Source organism: Notothenia rossii, assembly GCF_949606895.1.
Source record: "Notothenia rossii genome assembly, chromosome: 6".
Lineage (NCBI taxonomy): Eukaryota > Metazoa > Chordata > Actinopteri > Perciformes > Nototheniidae > Notothenia > Notothenia rossii.
Genome location: NC_136909.1, coordinates 62896687 through 62912970, shown reverse-complemented (window position 1 = coordinate 62912970; position 16284 = coordinate 62896687). Strand labels below are relative to the sequence as shown.

The window sequence follows — 16284 nt, the reverse complement described above, 5'->3', positions numbered from 1 at the left end:
CCTGCCTGGAAACAAGCATCCGAGGAGGAGTGTAGGACACAGGAAGAGGGATATATATGGAGGGATCGGGGAATGGTGAATAGGGATCGACCGATATGACTTTTTCAAGACCGATACCGATACGATTATTAGTAGGCTAATCAAGGAGACCGATCACCGATATTTGGAACCGATATACATTTGCAGTAAAATCAGAAAATCTTGGTGTCAAAATGTAGAATAACAGAACTTCTTTGAAATGCCTTTTTATGTTTAATGAACTATTCAACATCTTAAAACTGGTTTCCTCACTGTGACCCTGAGTAAAGTACATGAAGTAAAAATAAAATAAAAACTATTAAAACTTGTTCTGAACTTCTGATATTTGAGTCTCACTCATTTAGTAGTCCCAATTCAGCAGCACCAGATTGTGGTGCAGAAAGCAGAGTTGCTGCAAGGCTCCACTAGCAGCCGTCACAGTCCCAGTCGTCCCAGCGCGTCACAGTTTCTCCGCTGCGAGACGCTACCCGACCCCGGTCCTTTTATAACTGGGAAACTGATAGAATTGGACCATAAGATCGTAGTTTTTTTACAACTAGGGGATCGGGATGTTTATTGAACTTTGGCTTTCAACTGGTTTACTTTCAAATCACCGCTCACTGCTGCTGCTTGCCTCTGTCTGTGTCTGCGTTCTAAATTTGCACCTGCCTGTAATCTGAAAAGGTCCCGCCTCTCTGGCTGGCTGCAGTGATTGATGCAGTGTTGATTGACACTTCAGTAATAGCCTATCAGATAGCGCTGTGGGCGGGACATTGCTCGTGAACAGTGTTGACTGCAGCCAGAGAAACGGCCGCATCAGAGCCAAAGTCGTATCGGCAATTTGATTAAAAAAAAGGCCGATACCGATAATCTGTAAAATGCAGAATATCGGCCTCGATAATCGGCTTCGATAATCAGCCAGGCCGATAATCAGTCGACCCCTAATGGTGAAGGCTCTAAAATGCACTATACATGCCAGAGTTCCCGTTAGCCGGTAATTACCAGACTACGAATGGTAAAATATGCTGGAGACCGGCAAATCTAAATCCGGTCAAAATAATTTCCCTTTAGTGCAATACCGCATCATTTGCGCAACTTGCGCCACTTATGTGACAGACAAAATAGTATGTGACAGACAAGAATAGTCAATTCTAATGTCTAACACTTAATATGGAGAAAGAGATGCCCTGTATAGGTTGATTGTGCGTTGATCTGTTGGTAATGCTTCTGGGTTCCGGTGGGCATGTAAACAAATGCATAATGCTGCGCTATACTTTGCGGCCTCACCCGGTTGCATAGCGACACTTATTGTTTAGGTGTCTTTTAATAAGCAGGTAGTCATATCATAAGCTAGAACTAGCTAGATCTGATCGATATGGACATAAACGCGAGTAAAGTCTAATCTGACGGGAGAGAGAGATCAGCTGCTGCTGACGAGTCGACACGCAGCTCTCCCTGGTGAAATCTGACCATGGTTGACCATGGTGCCTGACCATGGTAACCAAATTCTACCATGGTCAACCATGGTCTACCATGTTTTTATAACCATGGTCTAACCATGGTTTCCTTCAACCATGGTTAGACCATGGTAGACCATGGTCTACATGTACCTTGTTCCAAGAAACCATGGTCAACCATGGTAGAACATGATCTAAATCTATGTTTCAAGAAACCATGGTCAGCCATGGTAGACCATGGCCTACATTTGTACATCGTACTTTTGTTTCTAGAAACCATGGTCAACCATGGTCTACATGTACCCTTGTTCTAAACCTGCCTTAAATGGGGTCACAAATATAAACAACAAATTGAAGAAAGAAAATTAAATGATTAGCTTGTGTAAATTAAATTAAATAAATAATAAATTAAATTAAATTAAATTAAATTAAATAATTAATAAATTAAATAAATAAAGTAAATTAAATTAGCTTCGATGGCGCGCGCGCGCACACACACACACACACACACACACACACACACACACACACACACACACACACACACACACACACACACACACACACACACACACACACACACACACACACACACACACACACACACACACACACACACACACACACACACACACACACACACACACACGTTAGCAAGCAAATCTAAATCTCTTCGGTCAAAATGTCCGGTCAAAATAATTTCCCTTTAGCGCAATACCGCTTCAGTTGCGCCACTTATGTGACAGACAAGAAGAGTATGTGACAGACAAGAGTAGTCAATTCTAATGTGTAACACTTAATGTGGAGGAAGAGATGTGCTTTATGGGTTGATTGTGCGTTGATCTGTTGCTAATGCCTCGGGGTTCCGGTGGGCATGCAAACAAATGCATAATGCTGCGCTATACTTTGTGGCCTCACCCAGTTGCATAGCGACACTTATTGTTTAGGTCACGGTGTCTTTTAATAAGCAGGTAGTCATATCATTAGCTAAAACTAGCTGGATCCGATCGATATGGACATAAACGCGAGTGAAGTCTAATCTGACGGGAGAGAGAGATCAGCTGCTGCTGACGAGTCGACACGCAGCTCTGCATGATCACATGCAGCGGTGAGCGGAACAAAACACACACTTCAGGTTAGAATATCACACGTAGCTATTTTAATTACCTCTCAAACTACCTAAACTAGTTATAGATATGTTTAGTTTTACTGTCGGGTCACTCATTACTGGATCCGCGAGCTGCATGATACTGGTATAATAGATTGCCCGATCGGGCAACCAGCAGGTGAGGCTTCATGGCCCGCGCTAAATACTAGATGGCCCCGGGCCATCGGGCAATCCTTAATGTCGAGCCCTGTAGACTAAGCTTATCTCGCAAAAATCGAATTTCATCTGGCAGACTTACTTTTGTTGTGAGCACTGACGAGATGAGACAGGATGCGTTCTTTCCGTGATAGAATCCTCCCGCATTCAGAACACTTAAACCTTGTGTTTCCATCAGTGTCAGTCTGGATCGAGTAGCAGTCTTCCTTTGACATCTTTGTAGTTTGCTGAATGAGTCCAGTTTGTTCATTTAGGAGTACGAGTTCAGCCTAAAAGTAAATATGAACTCGTGTTGCGTGCACAGTACGCCATCTTGTCTTGCTCTCGAAGTCTCATTCGAAATCTCGTATTTTCTCGGCGGGCGATTGGAGTCTATGGAGCAGTCTCCCGCGGAAATTTCCTCAGACTGGCCGAATGTCAAGTGTTTTGATTGGTCTCCAGAAATCCCAGATGATCCAGATGATGCCATTCGCTGTTCCATAACCGTTGGCGCGAAGGCAACCTTTTCCGATCTTGCCAGTTAGCGTCACGATCGGCCAAATTGCCTAGATTTTAATTCTACATCTGCAAGTCATTTATTAAAGTGTAACTCAGCCAAGATACTCAAGATGACGACACACGCACTGATGTGGTGGCCTGCAGACCGACAGGGGACGGTCGTGAGCCTGAACTTGATAAAAAGACCTAGGAAAGAGCTGTCAGAGTACCACGTTGGGGAAGAAGTACAAGCTCAGTGCCCTGGCTACCCTGGGTTGCACCGGGCCATAGTGTACAGTATAGGTATGTAAACTATGACTATCACTGTGTATATGTTGACAATGATTATTATTATAGGCCTAGACTAGCCTAGAGGATATATGTAGAATATATATATAATACATATATGTACAATTTTGTGCGAAATAAATGATTTTTATGCACGTCAAAATGTCAGGAGTGTTAGACCTATAACATACGCTACGCTTTTTGTGTGACAGTAGGCCTATATCTTTTTCATTTCCAGTCTCCTTGGAGCTGTTTAACCTTTAAATCATAAGAGCTTGATCTTGAGAATTATTTGAAACCATTTTAAATGCAAAAATCTCATTATTTGAGTATATAAGCTACCTTTGCGTGAATGTATTGCCACATTATGCATCAGTGGATAAATACAAATTCTGACTTTGTGATCTCATAACTAATTTGACACTCATATTATACAAATGAGATTGATACATTTTCAACTAGTCTAGGCTAGGGCCTTAGTATATTGTGAAGAATTTTGATAGTTTCTCTTCAGAAAATATTAAATTTTAGTACCTTTTTTAAAGATGCTAAGTGCAAGGTAGTCTACCCTCCTTATCTATTTGAATTAAAATGTATACAATTTTTGCAGTAAATATATTTTTTATAATCATGGCTTTATACAAATTTTACCTTTATAACTGTTAGATACATGTATTGGTTAAGGTAATTTGAGAGATAAAAATGTGTATGTAATTAATATGACTTGCTGTGTTGACACTTTATACCAATTAAGGTGTGTTTCTAGAAAACCGCGAAACACAATAGAAACATACACATTACACATAATTCGGAAGAAACTGGCAATATTATATGTGATTTTTCAAATATTTAATATATCAACTTTCATAGTATTCACACCAAAAAACAATTTATACAACTTTTTATTTTTTACCCCTCCGTCACACTTGTGGAGCATTATTTTTTTAGACAGGCCATATGGCATAACCATTTCTACTGTAAATCTGTCTGTAATTTCACTGGTCTAAAAATTACACTCTAACCAGTGCTAACATTTATATTTGTTGATCTAATTTATTTACAGGGCAAAAGAAAGACTTGGATATTCTTTCCAAGGATCCAAATTTTTTGGAAAAGGCCCTGGTCATGCAGGAGGAGGTGGAACCAAAGCCGAAGGAGGTCACCAGGGTCTGTGACACTGATCAACCAAAGCCAGCCCAAGGCCAAAAGCCAACAAAGAAGACACCAGTGAATGTCCCTGTGGTGGCCGACATGGCCCAAAGAATTGCAGAGAAGACCAATGGGTAGGTTTCAAGATAAATACTGTAAATCATGAAATATGTTAATTTTGTATTTAAAAAAATATTTAATTAAACATGTTACCGGGCACTCCTGTACTTTAGTGTCTTGTTCTTCTGTTTATATTTTATTCAGTTAAATATTATTTTTCTGTACAGCAATGGTGACGCCAAACAGCCTCAAACGAGTTCAACGGAGACAAGTAGACCCAAAGACGAGTAAGAACTTATATCATGCTTAATTGCTTATTCTCAGGAGTCTTATGTCTAATGAAAACTAAACTAAAACAAGTATGTTTAATTTTGGACCATTTGAATACTATTTAGGATTAAGGTAACAGTTCTAACAATTTAGAAAAATACTGACAATACTACCATGGTTACAAACATTTGATCTGTTACTATTCCTTGTAAAAAAATCATGCATTTTGTACAGCTATGGTGACACCAAACAACATGAAACGAGTCCGATTTCAGGCAAGAAGACGAGTAGCCCGAAAGATGAGAACTATTTCTCAGGAGTCTAATGAGTTGATGTTTAGCCAAAAGGAAAATTAAGCTAAAACAAGTAGGCCCTATGCTACACTTGAATACCTTTTAGGATTAAGGTACAGTTCTCATAATTTAAAAAAAGAACTACAAAATTACTGACATTATATGTTAATTAATTTTCATGAAAAATGTGTACTTAATTATTCCTCCTAAAAATAATACAAAATGATTCCTAAAAAATACGCATTTTGTTTTCCAGCTTTGTAACTCGTAAAGAGTTTAAGGAAATGGAAGAGGAGGTGAGGAAGCTGAAGGCGCAGATCAAGAGAATTAGGCGCCACTGCAACCCTGCCGAACATGGCAGCTCTCTACCATCACCATCACTGCCTACATTGGAGGTCGCATCACCGTCGCCAAAATCACCGTCGCCAACATCGCCGTCGCCAAAATCACCGTCGCCAAAATCACCGTCACCATCACCTTCGGAGGAGGCCCTTCATGAGTTGATTCGGCACGAGGACAAACCATTCCTGGCTGTCAAAATTGTTTTGTGCCAGCTGTTCCCCCGGGCTTACATTTTAAGCCACAGCGTCTCGGGGAAGGCTTCAAACAGCAAAACAACTGCCAAGCCACCCTTTGATCTGCGACTTTTTGGCAGAATGCTGTCGGTTGTGATGGGGAAATTTCCCCAGCTGAAGAGGAGCATGATCACCCCACTTGTTCATGCTGTACAGAAATGCTTGACCAAGAGTACAACATGAACAAGTAGGTGATCATGCTCTTCAAGACAGACTTTTTTATTTTGTGTTTTACATATTTTCTTCAACTTTTTAGAATTTTGGAAGGGGGGGGGGATAACCTCACTTCAATGGTCAGACGGGGGTGGGGGGGGGGGGGGTGTGAACATTGGTATTTTTTTCTGAATGGAGAGAGGGAATAGAAAAGGAAAAATTCTTTGCTTAACAATTTGTCGCAATTGCCCAAATTGTCTGTTTTAATGTCAGTGGATCAATAAAACACAAAATAAAAAAGTCTGGCCCCAGCTGGGCAAATATATTGGAGAATTATGAACTTGTATTAACCAGACTTTTCTAATTTGAAGTTCAAATGTACATCTTTGTAAACCATGTGTCATTCATAAACAACACCATTATGTCTGCATCAATCTATTGTTTTATTATTTGTGGTCAACCATTGTTCTTTGACATTTTGTACCGACAGTCCACCATTGTTCCATGGTCAACCATTGTTTTCATGGTCAACCATACCATTTTAACCATGGTCGACCATGGTTTGACCATGGTCTACCATGGCTTGACCATTGTTTTCATGGTCAACCATACCATTGTTTAACCATGGTCGACCATGGTTTGACCATGGTCGACCATGGCTTGACCATGGTTTGACCATGGTCTACCATGGTTTGATCAACCAAATTCTCCTTCCTAACCATGGTCAAGAATCATGGTTTGATACCATGGTTAACCATGGTTTCCATTTTACCATGGTCTCAAACCGTGATGCCACTTCCCAACCATGGTTGACCATGGTTGATCATGGTACAACCATGGTTCGGAGAGCATGGTTGACCATGGTCAACCATGGTCAACCATGGTCTATTTCACCAGGGTGATCATCTGCAGCGGTGAGAGGAACAAAACACACACTTCAGGTTAGAATATCACACGTAGCTATTTTAATTACCTCTCAAACTACCTAAACTAGTTATAGATATGTTTAGTTTTACTGTCGGGTCACTCATTACTGATCCGTGAGCTGCATGATACTGACGGGCTGTCAGGAGAAGGAGAGAGCGCTCCGTGTTATTGTAAATTACTGTACAGATTTGAATAATAGTATAATTAGTTTGTTTAATATTGAATCATATCAATTTGTTTTAAAGCTCAATAAATAACAAAGAAGACCTTTGACCGGCACTTTTCAAATTTTGTCCGGAAGATTTAAACTTTAACGGACATGTTGACCGGCGACTGCACTATCTTTTAGATTTGAGTCAGCACAGAACATGAAGGTTATGAAAAATAATCTAGAAAGTAGATCAAAGAGGTTAGGGTTAGAGGTTAGATGATAGCTCCAGCTGCTATATATACCTCATGAAGTATAGCTCAATTAGTTGAACGAGGCAGTACATTTCATAGTGTGGCGACTGTTTTCCAGGAGGTAGAAGCTCATCCTCAATCAGAAAGTCTGTGGTTCAAACCCCCTGTAGTCACCATGTCAATATGTCCTTTGGCAAAGCCACAAATTGCTCCCAATGGCATGGCCAATGCTTTGTAAATGTTAGTTTCCCTGAGCAGGTGAAACCTTGTATGGCAACCTCTGACTCTGTATGAAATATATATATATATGGAACGTTGTTTGAGGGGACACAAAGAATTGAAAAGCGTTGTATAAAAAAGCATTCTAGACTGAGATCCTAGGCTGCTGGGCCGAGATGTTGTTGCTTCTAGACCTAGATTGATTCTACTTCATAATAACAACTTGACCTGGGAAACTCTAGAGAACCCTAATTGAAAGGTGGCATCATATGACATGGCTGCATTGAAAGACATTAAGATATTTAATTATATGGCGCTCAAAAGACTGAGGTTCTGAGGTAACTGAGGTTCTTGACTGATCATTGCAGGTACCATGTTAATACCATTTAAATCAGGAGAGACAAGTTTTCTTTTGATATAACGATATATATGTATTGCCGGGAATACACAGATGCATGTAATGGTGTTTGGCGATTAGACCCCGCTGTGCTGGAATATCATTCGGGAGGGCATAACCGAACCGATGAATCCCCCCCTTGGGGTCTAGACACTAGCGGTGGCGGAGGCATGAAGGGATTGATGGAGGTCGGTCTGAAGAGGTGTGGTTTAAGCTTGACCCTGGAATTGGAAGAAAGGAAAGTGGAAGGGGTGGAGGAGGGCTGCTTTGAGTCACCTGAAATGACAACTGTGAGGAAGGGGAGAGTGCAGATTTAGAGGTTTAGCAACTGCACTATGATAGGCTTGTGGGAATAGAGGCGAATTGATAGGTTTAGCTGTGGAGTGACACGTGAGAGAGAGAGTGGTAAGCTGGGAATATGGGAATGAATGAGTAAAGACGGTCTTCCTCGTTGAACTTGCTCTAAGCTTCATATAGAAAGTCGGGATTTTAAAGGAGAAACAAATTGTGAAAGAGTAAGACGAAAGTTTCGCAAATTGACGTGTCTTTTCAACTCCATCTAGATTGATACTGTACATTTAAAGGAATATAAGTGTATCCAAACTATGAGAAAGAACTCCAAGAAAATGCCAAAAATATATATTTGTTAAAAGTCAAGGTTTTCCCAGGTGTTCTTAGTTTCTGGAGTTATGGAACTAGTTATAACATTAACCAACATGTATTCAATCTAATCAGGTCCAGAAAGGGTCCCATTGGAATTAGTTTGTGTTTCAATGGTCTTAGCATCATGCTGCTTCTAGTCATAGTGGTCTGTCGCTGTTTGGCAGAGGTGGGAGTCTCTGTGTAGGTTTGTTGTGCAAGTCTCAAGCAAGTCCCAAGTCACTGTGATGAGATTCAAGCAAGTTATGTCAAGTCATTGCTCCATATCAAGCAAGTCACAAGTCAAGTCAAATGAAATTCTGATGAATAACCCCAGTTTCCGCATTTAAATCAGTTAAGATATTGTGGTTATGAAAAGTTTAATTTTATTTTCAACATAAACAGCAATGGAGAGTGGGGCGCTGAAATTATAACCCTCTCTAAGTTCTAAAAGGGCTCTAAAGTGAGAACAGGAGTACAACACAAATATGTTACATCAACATGTTAAGCCTCCTGCCCTGGCTCCCCTTCAGCAGGGTCACAGCATTTCTCCATGGTCTGTCTAAGGTGCTCCCATAATGACACTGTCTCATTGTTTTCCTAACTGTGTCCGTGCACAAAGAAATATTTTATCAAAGCCAATACAACGGCGCGCGCGTGTGTGTGTGTGTGTGTGTGTGTGTGTGTGTGTGTGTGTGTGTGTGTGTGTGTGTGTGTGTGTGTGTGTGTGTGTGTGTGTGTGTGTGTGTGTGTGTGTGTGTGTGTGTGTGTGTGTGTGTGTGTGTGTGTGTGTGTGTGTGTGTGTGTGTGTGTGTGTGTGTGTGTGTGTGTGTGTGTGTGTGTGTGTGGGCCATCTAAGCTAATTTACAGATGGCCCTGAGCCCAATAGAGATTGCCCTGAAAAATTCACGCGGACGAAATGGCACGAAGGGTTTGGGGGGCCTCCCCCTAGAAAAGAAAAGATTTTTGCAGGTCTTAGATGCTGTCTGGTGCATTCTCTAGACTGAATTATAAGATGAACCACCACAATATTATATTGAACAATTTAAAGTTTGTTTGTTCTTGTTTGTGTTTGTTTTCGCTTGCATGCCCTGCATAGCTATAAGAAATACTTAAGTTGTTTGTCAAGACACTTTCCATCTGATGAAGGCAAATGCCTTCCCAGATGTAAAAAAGTAGAAAACATTACATTCAGTTGTAACTGCCAAAATAAACATTATTTACACTATTATGGCCCCTGTTAAAAATGTTTGTAATTTTATCTACTGTAAGTTGGTCGAATGAATGCTTCCTCATCCAGAAGCTGACCGAGCAGCAGTCGAGAGGAGCCGAGCGCATCCGCGAAGCACACAAAATGGCGACGTCAGAGTTCCCGTTATACAGCAAATCTAAATCTCTTTGGTCAAAACCATTTCCCTTTAGCGCAATACCGCTTCAGTTGCGCCACTTATGTGAGAGACAAGAATAGTCCATTCTAATGTCTAAAACTTAATTGGGAGAAAGAGATGTCCTGTATGGGTTGATTGTGCGTTGATCTGTTGGTAATGCCTCGGGGTTCTGGTGGGCATGTAAACAAATGCATAATGCTGCGCTATACTTTGTGGCCTCACCCAGTTGCATAGCGACACTTATTGTTTAGGTGTCTTTTAATAAGCAGGTAGTCATATCATTAGCTAGAACTAGCTAGATCTGATCGATATGGACATAAACGCGAGTGAAGTCTAATCTGACGGGAGAGAGAGATCAGCTGCTGCTGACGAGTCGACACGCAGCGCTGCATGATCACATGCAGCGGTGAGCGGACAAAACAAACACTTCAGGTTAGAATATCACACGTAGCTATTTTAATTACCTCTCAAACTACCTAAACTAGTTATAGATATGTTTAGTTTTACTGTCGGGTCACTCATTACTGGATCTGCGAGTTGCATGATACTGGCATAATAGATTGCCCGATCGGGCAACCAGCAGGTGAGGCTTCATTGCCCGAGCTAAATACTAGATGGCCCCGGGCCATCGGGCAGTCCTTAATGTCGAGCCCTGTGTGTGTGTGTGTGTGTGTGTGTGTGTGTGTGTGTGTGTGTGTGTGTGTGTGTGTGTGTGTGTGTGTGTGTGTGTGTGTGTGTGTGTGTGTGTGTGTGTGTGTGTGTGTGTGTGTGTGTGTGTGTGTGTGTGTGTGTGTGTGTGTGTGTGTGTGTGTGTGTGTGTGTGTGTGTGTGTGTGTGCAGACAGTGCAACATTAAGATTAAACTAATGTATTTCATTTGGAAACACCCACATATGGAGTTGGCCAGATGTGTTTAAATTACTGTTCATGGTCATTTGAAAACAAATGCCGTTGTCAGACACACACAAACACAGTGACCGAACGCACACACACACAGATCTGAGCAGAGCACAAACACACACACACATCATGCGCCTTAGTGACCGGACATCTCCTTCATAAAACAAGTAATAGGGGGAATAATCTGGCAGTTCGATGTGTGTAGAAGTGTGTGTGGTTAAAAAGTAACAGCCTGCGGTCGCTCTTTAGCTGACATAAACATTACAGTCTGCAATGAAACAGTTGTCTCCTGTGTGCTCCACTTCCTACTTGGCGCTCCCGGTAACTTTCTCGTGCGAACCAGATACAGTATATTTTCTTTTTTTCATTGCCCTTTAGGGGGTCCGTACAATACAAAAATAAATGCAAATATTTAATTTTTAAAAGTAAAGTCCTTTCGACTCATCTGTCTCAAGTCAAGTCAAGTCTCAAGTCATGAATACCAAGTCAAAGTCAAGTCTTTTATCAATGTTAGTCAAGCAAGTCTCAAGTCCAAAAATACGCGACTCAAGTCTGACTCAAGTCAAGTCATGTGAATCGAGTCCCCCACCTCTGTTGTTTGGGTCTTTTCATATGGACAACATTTTTGAACAGGTCTAATTCATCTTGAGTCCATTCAACTGTGACCCTCCTCTATCCCTTCAGTGTCCAAAATGTGAAGACCTTGATTATGGTTTTTCCCTAAGTCCCAGAATCAATTGACCATTGTGTCCATAAGTGTTCTATTCAACAGCTGAAGAGAAGTGTGGATTGGTCCTCCCTTCCCTTCATCATCAACCTTAAGCTGAAGTCTGGTCTTTACTTTGCTGTTTGTAAATCAATGTCCTTTCTTTCTGTCATGAAGATATGGCCTTCGGATGTACTTTTTGCATAAATCCAGTTTTGAACTGCCTGTATATTCCTGTGCTTTTGCTTCATTTGATTATGCTTGATGTATTCCCTCTTAAGAAATGCTTGTCTTAACACAGGATCTCCCAAGTTATTTATGTTATGTGTTTTGAAAGTACTTCTTAAAAGGAGGACAATGGTAACACTGTCAGATGACATCAAGAGAGTGTCCTCCAGAACTCCAGATGACCCTATTAAAACATTTGCGTGAATGTGGTTGTCGCCTGCGGAAAGAGTTTGGTTGTATCAAAAGGTCCTTGAAATGTGTTTTGCTTGGCCATGACAGATCAGTAGTGGACAATCCACAAAGAGGCCCCCTGAGGACCCCTATGGATGACCTTGCATCTATACTGAATGCGACCCCTTAATCCAGTGTGTCACCTCACATACCCAGGGCCTTCACCTCCTGATAAAGAGAAGAATCAAAAAGAGAGGGCCTCTTACTGCCCTCGCTCTAAGAATAAAATACAGCAATGGAGAGTGGAGAGCTGACCTTATAAGAAGTAGAAGATGAGATCAGATGGTGAGATGACAGGTCAAAGAAAGTGGAGGAGGTGGGCGTTAAAAAAAAAGGGGGGGAGAGAGAATGAGAGAGATAAGGGGAAGAAAAGAAGTGGGGGCGGAGAAGAGGTAGTGAGGGCAAACAGTGAGTGCAGAGCGGTGTAGGGTGGAGAGTGGGGACTGAGACGGATTAACTGGTCATGCTGGGCTTCTGTGTATGAATGTATGTGTGTTTGTGTGTCTTGTTGAGTAATAGAGAGGCTACAAAAGTTTTTTTTCGCTGTCACCGCACAGTTCATGCACTCTGCAGCTAGCTACGGATACACAAGCATTTGTGTACTGACAATACTTTTCCATTATTCATATAATTTGTGAAACTCTATTTTATCCGGGACCATAAGCAATAACCAGAGTTGACCAAATTGCCAATTTCCCATGACCCTTCCAGAATTCTTTCAACCAGCTGCTTTCTGCACGTGGGCAATATAGGCAACACATGAGTATGCTTACTGTACTTGAAGCAACACTGGCATCTTGTAATAACAAGAGAACATGTACAGTATTAATAGTAGTGCTTGAGGGCAACTTTGTGCCTCTCCTTGAGTGGCTCAGCTAAAGCCTTGACTTGAACACAATTGAACATCTCTGAAGGCACCTGAAGATGGCTGTCTGACAGACCCCATCAAATCTGACAGAACTTGAAACAAGAGAAGAATGGCAAAACAATCCCCAAATCCAGGTTTGCAAACAGAAGATAATTTAATTATGAGAGAAAAAAGCTTAGACATATAGAGTTTGCACCAGACGCAAAGGGTGCAGTTGGACCCTTTGCGTCGTACACCGAATACCTGACAAGTGGAGGTTGGCTTTAGAGGTTGTGTTGGCAAATCAGTTTTGTCCCTGTTGACTGACCCAGGTATAAATATACACTGCCTACTACAAACAAATTAAATATGGAAGACACTGCAGCCAGTTCCAGTACTTAGTTATGGGTTACAATAACTTTGACTGATAGAAAGATATGTGCAGAACTTTAACGGTATCTTGTTGTATTAAAGACAGAAGTGTATGGTGCCACAATTATGTAGTCAGTTAAGCAGAGGCCTGTACTATGAAGCCGGATTTTCGCTTAGCGAGCTAACTTAAAAAAAAACTCTGGGTTTCCGGTCCTACGACGCCGGTTCTCTTCTTACCGGGCTAGATCTCCATGGCAACGTATGCTGAACGGCAAACCTGGTCCGGAGCAGGTTTGGTTCCACGATAAGAGATCAACTCAGTGAAAGCACCGCCTGTTGAACAATCAGAGCTCCGTGTGCGGAGTTTAAACAGGGTTGCCAACTTTGGGTACCTGGCTGGAGTGAGATTTTGATATCATGGGTTTAATTACAAATATGCGCACTAAATGACTGCTATCGTGTCAGTAGCGGGACCTTAGCATATACAGTATATAGGGTATATATACAATATATACAAATACACAATATTGGACACAGACTATAAAGGGCATAAAGTTTCATTCACTCATGAAAGTCAAACACATGTTTGTTTCCACTGTTTTATTGTGTGCCTGTCGCGATAAGCAATTAATTGACTTATCATACGATAAATAAAAATGAACTCCATAAATTGCCATTTACATGAGGATGTGACTAGCAGTTTGAAAGGATGTACTTGAATTATTATTAGGGCTGTCAAGTTAACGCGTTAATAACGCGAGCGAGAGAGAGAGACCTTACGTGTATTGTTGTTGTTAGCATCTGGTGCTAGCTAGCAGCGCTAACGGATATAAGGAGCTGTTTAAATGAAAACAGAGGAGCGATATTTCGCCGACAACCGCGCCGAGCACTTGACTTTATGCAGGTAGCCAGACAGTGGGACATTGTACGAAAAGTCAGCACGGATAGTGCGCGCAACATGATTGCAGCGTCCAGGCAGCTCCCGTTTGAGCATATGCCTTGAGTTGCACATAGCTCCAACGATCCATCACACACACACACACACACACACACACACACACACACACACACACACACACACACACACACACACACACACACACACACACACACACGTACACACACACACACACTTTGTATTGTATGAGAGGTTCCAGGTTGAATTGAGGCGAATATTTGTAATGTTCAGAGGTTGTTGTGTTTAATATTCATGAGAATATTTGTCATTGTTCAAATGATAATAAACATTTGCATAAAGCATTGTCCACTCATATGTTGATAAGAGTATTACAAACTTGAAAAATATTCCTCTAAGGTACATTTAGAACAGATAAAAAATGTGTGATTAATCACGATTAACTATGGACAATCATGCGATGAATCGCGATTAAATATTTATCGACTGACAGCCCTAATTATTATATATTATCATTATGTCAGTGGTCTAAAATGGTCATACAACGGTGCCGACAATATTATTGTTTATCGCAATAATTTCCGGGAAAATGTATCCAACAAAAATGAATTATCGTGAGAGGCCTATACATGAAACACACACAAACAAATCTACAGACTTACTCCAAACTGACAAATATATTACAGTGTTTTCCCTACCATTGTCTTGGCGGGGCGCTGCGCCCTGCCAACGGAGCCCCGCGCCCCGCCTGAAATTCAAGGTTTTTTTTTTTTGTATTAAAAAAATATATATATAGGCTATAGCACCAAATTGCAACTGAAGTAATCTATCTACGGTCACTTTTCACATTGAACATGTGCTCTTTTATTAAATAAACTAAATGCCTATGTTATTTATCCAATGTATGTGCATGTTTCAGTGTCCACTGCTTTGCGCATTCACATTCTCCCTCCGCTCTGTTTCTGAAGGGCGGGGCTCTGCTCCCCCCCCCCCCCCCCCACACACACACACGAATGCACACACTCACAATCAGAGACAAGAGCAGAGGAGAACAACAAAGTGTAAAAAAGTCAAACAAATCTGCATTATTGCCCCGAGCTCTGTTGTCTGCCCGTTTGTGTCCCCCCCCAGTTTCAAATTCGTTTATTATTATTTTTTAACCTCCAGCCGTTATCGTCACGGAAGAAGGACACAGACAGCCAGCCCAGGTGGACGCGCGCGAACGCGACAACGAACGTAGCGTGCGCATTCTAAAAATACAGGTACCGCGGTTTTGAACTACAGTATTGAATTTGACAGAAAACAACAATGAAACGCCAGCAGAAGAATAGTCTAATGAGTTGGGTGAAAAAAAAGACAGGAGATGTGAGTTGGTTTATTCATTAAATTAGCTCAGGATAATTGGATGTTCTGTCTACACCTGTTGATGTGAGGCTAATGCAGGATTTGCTAGCTTGATGCTACCGGCATTTAGCGGCAGTGACTCAACAAATTGCCACTTAAAATGTATCGTCAACAATGTATGACAAGCAGACTGCTTGTTTAATATTAGACTCACACCAATAGCCAGTGGCGGCTGGTGGAAATAATTTTGGTGGGGCTATGGAAATGGGGACAAAACCATACTAGGGCATTTAAAATCAGGAGACTAAATGCAAACTGTGTGTGTGTGTGTGTGTGTGTGTGTGTGTGTGTGTGTGTGTGTGTGTGTGTGTGTGTGTGTGTGTGTGTGTGTGTGTGTGTGTGTCATACTTGCCAACCCTCCAGATTTTCGCGGGACACTCCCGCATTTCTCCCGATTTCTGACAAAATCAGATTTACTCACGTCTGTTTCCACTCGGACTTTAATACAGCTACACCATTGTTTGGTTTCCATGGTAGCGCGTCTCTTTAGCAGCGCGCGCAACTCAAAGTCTGAGAGGGTGAGGAAGATGAAAACTGAACAACAATCGACAACTCGACCCTCTGATCACTCTTTTCCTGTAAAATACAGGTCCAGCCCTCACATATGCTCCATGGTGCCACAGGCATTGCCCTTACAACTACAAT

The 16284-nt window shown here is 41.5% G+C and overlaps 1 protein-coding gene and 1 long non-coding RNA gene across 4 annotated transcripts in view; one reads left to right on the top strand and one right to left on the bottom strand.

Moving 5' to 3' along the window:
- The window catches only part of LOC307044898, a 32887-nt gene extending 29866 nt beyond the window's left edge, over positions 1-3021 (bottom strand). Inside the window, exon 1 of the long non-coding RNA XR_013809733.1 lies at positions 2882-3021. This is a non-coding gene — a long non-coding RNA (uncharacterized lncRNA). The remainder of the gene's footprint in view (positions 1-2881) is intronic.
- On the top strand, positions 1939-6154 carry LOC307044893 (uncharacterized protein; the record flags this gene model as incomplete). Of its 3 annotated transcripts, none has more annotated exons than XM_079690327.1 (4): positions 1939-2583; positions 4628-4847; positions 5001-5060; positions 5593-6154. In XM_079690327.1, the coding sequence occupies 4 exons, from the start codon at positions 2568-2570 to the stop codon at positions 6092-6094; spliced, it is 798 nt and encodes a 265-aa protein (XP_079546453.1). In that variant the 3' UTR covers positions 6095-6154. The 3 variants fall into 3 exon arrangements, with proteins under 3 accessions (XP_079546453.1, XP_079546451.1, XP_079546452.1); XM_079690325.1 differs by lacking the exon at positions 1939-2583 and adding an exon at positions 3408-3579; XM_079690326.1 differs by lacking the exons at positions 1939-2583; positions 5001-5060 and adding an exon at positions 3408-3579.
- Positions 6155-16284: the final 10130 nt, after the last annotated feature.